This window comes from Aotus nancymaae, unplaced genomic scaffold (assembly GCF_030222135.1).
Source record: "Aotus nancymaae isolate 86718 unplaced genomic scaffold, 86718_ANA_hifiasm-v0.15.2.pri h1tg000004l, whole genome shotgun sequence".
Classification (NCBI taxonomy): domain Eukaryota; kingdom Metazoa; phylum Chordata; class Mammalia; order Primates; family Aotidae; genus Aotus; species Aotus nancymaae.
Window position 1 is genome coordinate 68,085,642 of NW_026988415.1, and position 12,481 is coordinate 68,098,122.

The window sequence follows — 12,481 nt, forward strand, 5'->3', positions numbered from 1 at the left end:
GATAAAGTATTAACTTCTCAGAATGAAATAGAAGGCCCTTTACCATCAGGTCTCTGTTCACTCAGGTTAATCTTCTACTACTTTCCCGAACTCCATAGACTCCTGAACCTGAAAATGTTTTCTTATGCCTTCTTGCTTGTAACATGTCCTCTTCTTTACATGTAATTCCAGTCAACCTCTTCAACTTGAATTCTATTTTTCTTTAAATAACTAGCTCAAGCATCCCCTTTCCTGAACATCTGGGAGTGTAATATGAATCCCAGACGCTAACTGCATGGGCTATGTATTTCTAGTTTTCTTTATCAGACTTACTTGTCCAAAGTACCTCTTCCTAAGAAGTCCATAATTATTTGTCTCTTTTGTGTGAAAAGCTGAAGCATGCAGCAATGAATATAAAATTCCAACTGCATTATTGTCTCCGGGGTTTCAGGTAACATTTACAACTGGAAATGTAGTTTCCTAGATAGCTGTAAACATAGTTTGACATTTTGTTTCATGATAGTGGTGGCAAAAGAACATAAACCTGTCTTTAAATATGGACTTCTCTCCATACATTTCACTTTACCACCCTTCAGCCAACCTAGCGATTTTTCAATAATTAGGGATGCTGCAAAAACCAAAGCAAAGGGCTAGAAAGTGTGACAAAATTAGTAAAGATGTCTGTTGTGTGTGTGTGTGTGTGTGTGTGTGTGTGTGAGAGAGAGAGAGAGAGAGAGAGAGAGAGACTGTTCCAAGAGAAACAGATCAAAGCAAAACTGCCCCAAGGTTTGTGCAACAGAGAACAATCAGCAAAGTAAAAGTGGTTATAGGACGGAAAGACAGTAAATCTCACACTGAAACCTCCTCCCAGGGGAAATTAACGTCTGTAGTTTAATCTTTCCTTAATTCAGAGGAGAGTGGAGATAAGAATATGCATAGGGAAAATGGAGAGAGGGAAGCGTGGCATTGAGTTAGAGGGGGTAAGAGAATGACAGACAAAGATGGGGTTGACAGATTTAGTAGATACAATATGTGGGGCACACGTACGAAGAAATGGTTCGTTGTTTATGTGAAACTGAAACTTAACTAGGTAGGCATCCTGTATTTCATCTGGCAACTCCAGGAAAAGAGAAAAAGAGAGTGTTACTCCAATATTCCCGGTTGTGTAAGGAAAACAATCAAAGCTCAGCCTGGGGGGTCGGGGGGGAAGAGGCTGCGCGAATACCTCCGAATCGTCAAACAGAATCCATTTCCGGTCTGGGGCACTGGGAAAACGAGAGGAGAGACAATTAAGATAGCCGAATTCAGTCCGCCAGTGTCCCACAATCCTCTTCTCTCGGTTCCTCTTTCCTCGCTCAAGATGGCGCTGCTCGCGATGCATTCTTGGCGTTGGGCGGCCGCGGCGGCTGCTTTCGAAAAGCGCCGACACTCCGCGATTCTGATTCGGCCTTTAGTTTCTGTTAGCGGCTCAGGTCTGCAATGGAGGTTACAACTCGGCGCCTCGGGAACCGCTCGAGCCTACCAGGTGAGATGCCATTGACACTGAAAAATAGGGTGAAGGACAAGGGGACCTATAGAGAAAAGGTTGCCCTCGTGACCTCGGGGCAGAGAGAGCACCAGGCAGAAAGTCATGGCTAACACGGAGCAGCAGTAAGTGAATGAAATTAACGTCAGTAATTTGAAGAAAGGATGAACAAGAAAACCTTTGGGTTCAGCAAAGGGAAACGGGGCAGGAGGTTCTGGGCAGAGAACACCTGGAGCGCTGGACCTTCTTGTAGGAGTCACAGTTTTTCTCCCACATTAAGAGATGGGGTAGACACCATTCACAGCCTGCTTGCCTTTCTAAATACGAGGAAGACTGGGTTATTTTCCCCAATTAGTAATAGAATTTGGGACCTGTTTATCTGTGGTTCAGATTTTACTCAGTTGGAATTAGCAATTCGGAGAGCACTGTAATGACAGCAAGCTATCTATAAACAAGTGGTGTCAGTTAACTCCCTTGCTGACAGGCGTGCTCCCTGATAGGCCAAAACCATAACTATCTTTCCAAAACATAGACTGCCCTAAATTCGTATATAAATATGATTGTCCTAGATCTGAAAAATACAGTGATGATCTCTGTGCACAGGTCATTTTGGAAGCCATAGAGATCCTTAATTTATGAATGCAGCTATGGTTGTAGTGCCTCTTAATATTTGAGTCCATTATTACCTCTCAGGAACGGTTTTTAAAAAAATTATTTGTACTTAACTGTACTAAAGTATATCTTTTTATTTTCTATGTATTGACAAGAGGTTTAATCGCCATCACTTATTTATCAGTAGCACTTTAAAATATTGTCAGCTTTGTATGAGAAACTACTGCTTACATTTTGATTCTTCATCTACAAATATTTAGCGTCTACCTTGTACATAGCCCTGTGCTAGATAATTACTAAGAAAGACATACAGTTGTGCCATCAAGGATTGTACAGTTTCGTTAAGGAGACTGGATCTATGCATTACAAAAATAACTGAAAAACCCAATGGTGGGTTAATGAGCGAATGAATAGTATGTACAGTAAAGGGGTATAGGCATCCAGAGGAAATAGTGATAATTAAGGACCAGATTATAGAGAGTATTTCATGCTGGTGATACAATTGAGAAGAATATTCTGAACAGGGAGAATAGGGAATGACACTAAGCATGTGGAAGGCTGATGGAATGAGATTTATAATTCATTCAATAATTATTGAATACCTCTACAGGAACAAACAAAACAAAATATAAGCCCCATCTTTAAAGAACTTAAAATCTAGTCAGAAATATATAAATTAATAGGCAATTAAAATATAGTGGAAATGTGTAATAATGGGGGAGGTACAAGGTATGGGAGAGTACATATGAGAGGCACTAAGTCTAATCTTAAGGTAGGGAAGATTGCCTTGAATAACTGATATCTAAGGCAAGAACTAAAAAATTAGGAGTTTGTCAGTTAAAAAAGGAATAGCATGTGCAAAGGCCCACAGGTCAGAGAGAGCATGGACCTTTTGTAGAACTGCACATAGTTTAGACTGTAGTGAGGCGTTCAAGATAGGAAGTAGCAGAAGATTAGGCTAGAGAAGCAAATCCAGATGATTTTATTAATGTTTTTAAAGTATTTTATGGTTGAAAGTTTGAAACACATGATCTCTTGGAAATGGTTTTTGTTCTATAGTTCTCCAATAAAGCAGATGAAGTTAAGATAAAATTTGTAGGACTTTCTTAAGCTAGAAGAATGAGGGGGAAGAGGGAAAAGGAAAAGTTATTAGAAATCTCAGTGGTGGCAATAGCAATACATATTTAGCTTTCTCTCTTTCCAAGAGCATTATCTCCACAACTTCCTTCTTCCACTCTGTCCTTTACATCTTACCATTTCCTTTGGTTACCATTTCCTGTGTGAAAAACAAGGGAAAGATGTTACCTTTGTTTTCTGTTTCTTAAAGGCATGGAACTCTTGCCATCCTTTTTTAAAATATGGATTTAACAGGGTGAGGAAGGAATGATTATAAAGTTTTCAAAGTAGAAGCTGAGCTAACCTGAGGTACTTGCAAATTCATGACTTGTGATTAAGATTACAAAATAATTATTAAATGTATACTTTTAGGATACATTAGTATATAGCATAATATTAGAGCTGAAAGGAACCTCAGAGCAGTGTTATGAAACAATATTAGTGGGTTGGATTAGCACTTTTTAGATGAAATTCAGTAGAATATAAAAGAAAATAGCAGTGCTTTTTACATCTTAAGTGTTGTTTCATACACTTTTATGTGTGTGTACATACACACACACACACACATATATAATCCCACATGTATGTGATTACTGGAATTCATTGTAAAATGTATTTCTCACCCGGTATATGCTGGGCTGTGGAATATGGTAGTTCTTTTGGATAGGTACTGTTTTATTTTCATTTGTTGGTTCTGACCTCATGGACAAAGAATGGGAGGTTTAATTTCTTCCAGTAGCAAATTCCGTCTTCTCACTCTTCCACCATTGGCTGCTAATAGTTAACCAAGTAGATAAAAGTTAAAATACTTTACTCCTGACTTTCATATTAACTGAAGTGGGAATATAATAATAACACTAGCCAAATAATCCTCCTACTCTACTTTTTAGAGGTTCTAGTTTATATTTAAATTTCACAATATAAGATGCATATGAAGAAACTACAGTGATTACTCAACAGAACCAAAATGTACTATAAGAATAAAAAACAGAACTTAGAGGAGAAATAAGGATGTCTTTAAGTGGATTATGTCATGGAACTGAAAAGGGTGAGAGGTGATTTAGTGACACTTAAAGTACCTGAAGGGGCCTGGCACAGTTGCTCATACCTGTAATCCCAGCACTTTGGGAGGCTGAGGCGGGTAGATCACCTGAGGTCAAGAGTTCGAGACCTGACCGATATCACTATATGTACAAAGTACTGCTATTTTTTTTTACACTTAGGATGTAAAAAGCTCTGCTATTTTCTTTTATATTCTACTGAATTTCATCTAAAAAGTGCTAATCCAACCCACTAATATTGTTTCATAACACTGCTCTTAGGTTCCTTTCAGCTTTAATATTACACTATATACTAATGATTATCCTAAGGTATAAATTCAATAATTATTTTGTAATACCATACCATCTCTACTAAACATACAAAAAGTAGCTGGGCATGGTGATGTGCACCTGTAGTTCCAGCTACTCAGGAGGCTGAGACAGAATTGCTTGAACCCAGGAGGCAGAGGTTGCAGTGAGCTGAGATCATGCCACTGCACTCCAGCCTGGGTAACAAACTGAGACTCTGTCTCAAAAAATAAAAGTACCTGAAGGGGTTATTTGTAGTTCATTGATGCCTAAACTTACCTGGAACATTCAGTTATTATATAAAGATGTAGACTTCATTTGCAGGAAGAGGGATTTAATGTGCATATGAGAAATAATTTCTTAAACTAATAGTCTATCTTAGTCTGTTTGGGCTAGTATAACAAAATACCATAAGCTACATGACTTATAAACAAGAGCAGTTTATTTCTCACAGATTAAGGTGCTGACAGATTTAGTGTCTGGTGAGGTCTTGCTCACCAGACAAGCCCTCACTAGACACTTGGTTCATAGGCAGTGGCTTTTAGCTGTGTCCTCACATGGTAGAAGAGGCAAGCAGCTCTTTGGCCTCTCTTATAAGGGGACTAATTCTTTTTATGAGAACTCATCTCTCCTGTCCTGATCACCTCCCAATGGCCACACCTTTTAATACCATCACATTGGTAATTAAGTTTCAATATAGGAATTTTGGGGGTACACAAACCTTAAAAGCATAATCCTTTTATTAGGAAACCAAGAAAGACTTTAAAAATTTTTTTTTTTTTTTTTTTTTTAGAGAGAGAATAGGAAGGAGGAAAAAGGAAGAGAAAGAGAGACAGAGAATGGGGAGGAGGGAGAAGGAAAAGAAAGAGGGAGAGAGAATGGGAGTATTGCTTTCTTGCCCAGGCTAGAATGCAATTTAGTAATGGGTATTGAAAACCTCTTTTATACTGATAATTATACTTAATGATGTAGTCAGGAAGGAATAAGGGAAGAAGATAACAAACAAACAGCCAACTAATATTTAATTTAAACCTATGAAATGCTATGCGATTACTGAGGAGTGATTTACTTCCAATTATATAGTCACCTTTGGAATAGGTGTGAGGTGGTAATATATGTTTTGTGTATTTGAAGTGGAGAGTTCTATAAATGTTTATTAAGTTTACTTGTTCCGGGTCTGAGTTCAAGTTCTGAATATCCTTGTTAATTTTCTATCTCGTTGATCTATAGAATCGTTAGCTCTTCTTGTTGCATTGATCCTTTTGCCATTATGTAATGTCATTCCTCGCCTCTTTTGATCTTTGTTGCTTTAAAGTCTACTTTATCAGAGGCGAGAATTGCATCTCCTGCTTTTTGTTTATTAGTTTATTTTTACTCTCTGTTTGATTGGTAAATCTTCCTCCTTCTCTCTGAGTCTTTGTGTATTGTTGCATGTAAGATGGGCCCGGATGCAGCATACCGATGGGTTTTGGCTTTTTATCCATTTAAAATATATATAAGTTTAATACCCGCGTTTGATGCTAGCTGGCTGTTTTGACCATTAGTTGATGTAAATTTTTTATTGTGTTAAAGTTCTTTGCTTTTTGATATATTTTTGGAAAGGCTGATATTGGTTGTTCCTTTATATGTATAGTGCTTCTTTCAGAAGCTCTTGTAAAGCAGGCCTGGTGGTGTTGAACTCTCTAAGTACTTGTTTGTTCGCAAAAGATTTAATTTTTCCTTCGCTCATAAAGCTTAGTTTGGCTGGATAGGAAATTCTGGGTTGAAAGTTCTTTTCTTTAAGGATGTTAAATATTGGTCCCCACTCTTTTCTGGCTTGTAGGGTTTCTGCTGAGAGATCTGCTGTAAGTCTGATAGGTTTCCCTTTATGGGTAACCTGACCTTTCTCTCTGGCTGCCCTTAGTATTTTCTCCTTCATTTCAACCCTAATAAATCTGGCAATTATGTGCCTTGGGGTTGGTCTTCTTGAAGAATATCTTTGTCGTGTTCTCTGTATTACCTGGAGTTGAATATTACCCTGCCTTGCCAGGTTGGGAAAATTTTCCTGAATGATATCCTGAAGAGTATTTTCCAACTTGGATTCATTCTCTTCATCACATTCAGGTACACCTATCAAACGTAAATTAGGTCTTTTCACATAGTCCCATATTTCCTGGAGGCTTTGCTCATTCCTTTTCATCCTTTTTTCTGCATTCTTGTCTTCTCGTTTCATTTCACTGAGCTGGTCCTCGACTTCTGATATCCTTCCTTCTGCTTGATCAATTCGACTGTTTAAACTTGTGCATGCTTCGCGAAGTTCTCGTGTTGTGTTTTTCAGCTCCATCAATTCACTTATATTCTTCTCTAAATTGTCCATTCTCGTTAACATTTTGTCAAACCTTTTTTCAAGGTTCTTAGTTTCTTTGCATTGGGTTAGAACAAGTTCTTTTAATTCACAGAAGTTTCTTATCACCCACATTTTGAAACCTGCTTCTGTTATTGGAACACACGTGTAATCTATTAAGCCTTGTTCCGTTACTGATGAGGAATTGCAATCCCCTGTAGAGGGAGAGGCATTCTGATTTTGAGTATTCTCTACCTTTTTACGCTGGTTTCTTCCCTTCATTATATATTTGTCCGTCTGTCGTCTTTATAATTACCGACTTTCTAACTGGGTCTCTGACGTCCAACTTGTTGATTCCCTGCGCCGAAATCTGAGCAATCCACTGAGCCGGCCAAAACAGCGGTGTTAAGATTGATGGTGCTTTTCTGCCCGGGAATCTCCGGACTCTGCACCAAGAACTAGCGTGCTAAGGCACCAGCAAAACCGCCACGCCGGCCACAAGAGTCGCCCTGGCGACCCGTGGAGCTCCTCCACTGGGAATCTCCTGGTCCGTGAGCAACTAATATTCGTCTGAAAGTGTGGCGTCCTCTCGTTCTTTGCGCTTTCACTGGGAGGTACGTGCCCGAGCTGCTAATCATCAGCCATCTTGGATCTCTCTCCTTGACTTTAAAAATTTTTAAACCATAATATACTGTCAATAGAAAAATATTAGCTATTAGGAAGCAGCCAACTTGGTTTTGAGAAGAGCAAGACATACTAAACCAATTCTTTATGTGAGTGAGTGACAGTCTCTCTTGATTTCAATAAGGCTTTTAATTGTCCCCTACATTGTTCTCACCCAGTAAGCTTGGAAGGAGTGATATTGAATACTATTACGAGGGCTTGAGGTAGTAGTAAGCCTTACTGTAAAGAAAATACAGATGACTTAAAGGATTTTTATTTCTAAATGTTAAAAATAATGAATTAACTGTTATACAAAGGGCATAACATGGTATTGTGGAGTGAACACTGGACCAGGACACTTCATCACCTGAGCTCTGTTTGTACTGTTAATGATCTTGGGCAGATAACTTGTTCCTTTGGACATTGAATTCTGTAAACTAGTAATATTTGACTAGCAGATCTCTAAGGTTTCTTGCAACTCTCTTGTTTCCTCACTGAAATCCTTTAGGACCAACCCTTTGTATATAGTACCTCTAGTTTGTGATAGTATTTACGAGCAACATAGAGTAAGATTAAGTTCACATGAATTTTTGATGGGACAAATTTGTATTGTTCTTGTCATATTTGTATATCTAAGAGTAGGATTAGAAAAATTGAATTTAATGATGAGTTTAGTATTTGCTAGTGTTGGGAAAATGGAAGTAGTGTGGTGGAAAAAGTAAGATAGGTTCTGAATTCATCTAAGAAGGTAGAAATAGGTTCTAAGGGGTGGTGAAGAACAGCAGTAATGCTATAAAAGTTGTAAATAAAGATACACCTTACCTGGGCTGTATATGATAAGGAATGGAAATATAAAGGTCTTAATCAAAAGTAGCACTGGGGCTTGAGAAGAGGAATTTAGGGATTCCTTATTCAGAGATAGTTGAATAAATAACGTTCTCTAAGTCCTTGACACATTGGTTTTAACTAGTTGTTAAGATGATTAGGAAGAGGAGAAAATTTCATAAGTGTTCTAAACTTTCTTTTAGAACATGAGGCCCTTTGAGAATCTGATAAAAGCCATAGACTTTCTTCCTAGAAAACTACACGTACATATATGCTTCATTTTGCATGCAATTTCAGGGGAATCAAAAACCTATCCCCTCTTGCAGTGAAGAATTCATGATAAATACAATATTGCTGGCTGGTGGGTTTCTAATGGGGTTTGTGAGTAGCCAGTGGCAAGATAAAGAGCACTTGTCACTGGGCAGGGTGGTAGAAATAGAAGAGAAACTTACATCAAAATTTTAATAAAATGATAAATACAGAATTTATTTAATTGTTATACATTTAATATCATTTATTGTTATATTGTTATTGTCAGTGTTATCTTAAAGATTTTGCTTTATCAAAGAAAAGTATGTTCTTTCCCATATTGTAAAATAAGGTATATAATAAGAGATAAAATTGCCTGTTGTATATACAATTCTTATGCTTTACATTTTCCCCATTTTAATTATACAAAACCACATCTAATAAAACGTTAGACAGATATCTACAATCTCACATGTTAAATAATTTTTTCTTTTTCCTTTGAATCTCTGTTCTTAAATGTACATAAGTTTTGCATTATTGGGATAATTTTAAATTCTATTTCTTTTTACTTGTGAGCATTTTTTCATTGGTGCTTAATCTTGACCAAAATTATGTCTTTTAAGACTTAAGATTTTAATAATTTTAACAGGTATACATAGTTACCTGTAAAAGGTGATATTTTTGTTGTTTTGATTTTCTCCTTCCTTTCCTAAAATACATCTCACTGAAGTCTTCATCTGTGCTCTCTTGACTCCCTTGTAGGATTTGCCACTACTGAGTAAAGATACTTTTCAAGTCTTTATTTAATGTCATTTGGTCTTCACAGTAATCCTGTGAGGTAGGTGAACATTTCTTTGTGGTAGCAATGGCCTCTTCTGTCTTTTTCAGTCCCTTAACTTCTGCCCTAGTTTTAGGCCCTTATTACTTTATGCATGGCTTTTCTCTGCTTTCAGGGACTTGCCCTTTCATTTCATCCTATACAGCACATCTAGATTATTCTTCCTAAGGCATAACTTTTATTCCATCACTTCCCTGCATAAACTTCAGTGGGCTTTACATCTTAGCCTTAAAAATTTCCACCTAACTACATTGTTAGCCATATTGTAAACTATTTCTCTACAAATACCCTGTCCCTCCAATTATCCTGTATTGCTCCCCGTTCCTTGGACCATGTGTTTTTTTTGTGTCTGTTTTTTCATTTATGCCATACCCTATGTCTGAAATGCCCTCTCTCTAACTCCTGCCTGTTTTTCAAGTATTAGATCAAAGGTCAGTTAATTCCCTTAAACCATTCTTGATAAGCTCATAAGACTTTGTTTTCTCCCTCCACTGAACTCTTATAACACTTTTTCCTACAAGTAGTTATGTATCTTGTGGAGGAGATAAGATTTTATGAGCCTAAAAGGCTAATATATTCCAGGCATCTTTTTGTTTTTATCTTCCACAGAGCTAGGCATGGTATGTTACATGTGTAGGCAATCAGAATCTTCTGATTGTGAAATGAATGATTAAACCCTATAACCAAACCAAAACAAAAGTCTAACATAATAATTAATAATATTTGCTTCACTGCTATACATTTGGAATTGAAAGCTAACTTTCTTCAAGGCAGCCTCATAAGTTTGTCCATTGTATTTCTGTCATTAGGCATATGGTACCATGGTGGAGTAGCATCACTGATTGTTGTCAGTTGTAGTTCAATAACCAAAGCACACCTACTTTTGATCCTAAAATTTTCAAGTTACTTTATTTGTGAGCATCATTTGCTAAGATAAAGTGACTTACAGGATAAAATTCTTTGAGGAATAAGATATAAAAGTTTACTCTTTGTAGAAATTTTAACTGCACACTGTATTTTGACATGTTCATTAGTCCTCTGATTAAGTTTTCTTTACAACATCCAGAGAAGAAAGGATATTAGAGTAGGAAAACTGCATCCTAAGGGTATAGTTTCTTAGGTGCTGATGTTTTGGGAGAGCAGCTTTTAAACTTATGCTTTTCAAAGCATATAGAAAAAGAAAGTGAGGCTTCAATTTTGGTTTACTTATCAAATTGTTTTTACTGATCTTGAGTAACTTATACTATAAGATCATTGTAATAATATATTCATATTTTTTAGCACATGAATATTTGCTAAGTATGAATTCTTCCTTCAACTACTTTGACTGTAGTGACTTGAAAACTCTGCGTGTGCACTTGTGCTTGCCTGCTACAGTTGCCATAACACCACAGGTTGGGTGGCTTATACAACAGAAATGTATTTTCTCACAGTTCTGGAACCCATGAAGTCTAAAATGAAGATGTCATTAGAGTTATTTCTTCTGAGGCCTCTCTCCTTGTCTTATAGATGGCCATCTTCTACCTCTGTCTTCACATGGTCTTTTCCCTTGTGTGTGTCTGTGTCCTGATACCCTCTTCTTAGAAATATACTGGTCATATTGGATTAAGGCCCACCCTAATGACCTCGTTGAATTTTAATTACCTCTTTAAAGGCCCTGTCTCCAAATATAGTCACATTCTGAAGTACTGGAGGTTAGGACTTCAACATATGAATTTGTGGGGGCGGGGAGTACACAATTCAATTTTGCTTAGGATTCCCTTGGCTATTGGGATTCTGTTTTGGTTCCATATGAATTTTAAAATAGTTGTTTCTAGCTCTGTGAACAATGTCAGTGGGAGTTTAGCAGGAATAGCATTGAATCTATAAATTGCTTTGGGCAGTATGGCCGTTTTGACTATCCTATCCATGATTCTTCTATCTATGAGCATGAAATGTTTTTCCGTTTGTTTGTGTCATCTCTGATTTTTTTGAGCAGTGGTTTGCAGTTCTCCCTGTAGAGAACTTTCACCTCCCTAATTAGCTATATTCCTAGGTATTTTATTTTTTCTGTGGCAATTGTAAATGGGAATTTGTTCCTGATTGGTGCTTGGCTTGACCATTTTTGGTGTATAGGAATGCTAGTGATTTTTATTTTTATTATTTTTTTTTTGTCTTTTGTTTTGTTTTGTTAGAGCCAGGCTTGACTCAGTGCTAGTGATTTTTGCACACTGATTTTGTGTCCTGAGACTTTGCTGAAGTTGTTTATCAGCTTGGGCTGAGACTATGGAGTTTTCTATACAGGATCATGTCATCTGCAAACAGGGATATTTTGACTTCCTCTCTACCTATTTGGATGTCCTTTATTTCTTTCTCTTGCCTGATTGCCCTGGCCACAACTTCCAATGCTGTGTTGAATAGGAGTGGTGAGAGAGGGTATCCTTGTCTTGTGCTGGTTGTCAGGGGAATGCTTCCAGCTTTTGCTCATTCATTATGATGTTGGCTGTGGGTTTGTCACATATGGCTGTTATTATTTTGAGGTATGTTTCTTCAATATCTAGTTTATTGAGAGTTTTTAACATGAATAGATGTTGAATTTTATCAAAAGCCTTTTCTGTATCTATTGACATAATCATGTGGTTTTTGTCTTCTATTTATGTGATGAATCACATTTATTGATTTGTGTATGTTGATCCAACCTTGCGTCCCAGGGATAAAGCCTACTTGATTGTGGTGGATAAGCTTTTTGATGTGCTGATGGATTTGGTTTGCCAGTATTTTGTTGAGGACTTTTGCATCAGTGTCCATCAAGGATATTGGCCTGAAGGTTTTTTTGGTGTTGTATTTCTGCCAATTTTTGGTCTGAGGATGATGCTGGCCTCGTAGAATGAGTTAGGGAGGAATCCCTTCTCCTCAATTCTTTGGAATAGTTTCAGTAGAAATGGTATTAGCTCTTTGTACATTTGGTAGAATTCAGTGTGAATCTGTCTGGTCGTGGGCTTTTTGTGGTTGGTAGGTTATTT

At 37.3% G+C, this 12,481-nt stretch overlaps 1 protein-coding gene across 3 annotated transcripts in view; it reads left to right on the forward strand.

The window, feature by feature from the left end:
* The first annotated feature begins 1,298 nt into the window (after nucleotides 1-1,298).
* Nucleotides 1,299-12,481, forward strand: part of ABCB7 (ATP binding cassette subfamily B member 7) — a 129,777-nt gene continuing 118,594 nt past the window's right edge. For all 3 annotated transcript variants that reach the window (XR_010337542.1, XM_012455778.2, XM_012455779.2), the window contains exon 1: nucleotides 1,299-1,504. Coding sequence is in view for 2 of the 3 variants with exons in the window: in XM_012455778.2 (XP_012311201.2) it covers nucleotides 1,340-1,504 (165 nt within the window). In the remaining variant the exon portion in view is untranslated. The remainder of the gene's footprint in view (nucleotides 1,505-12,481) is intronic.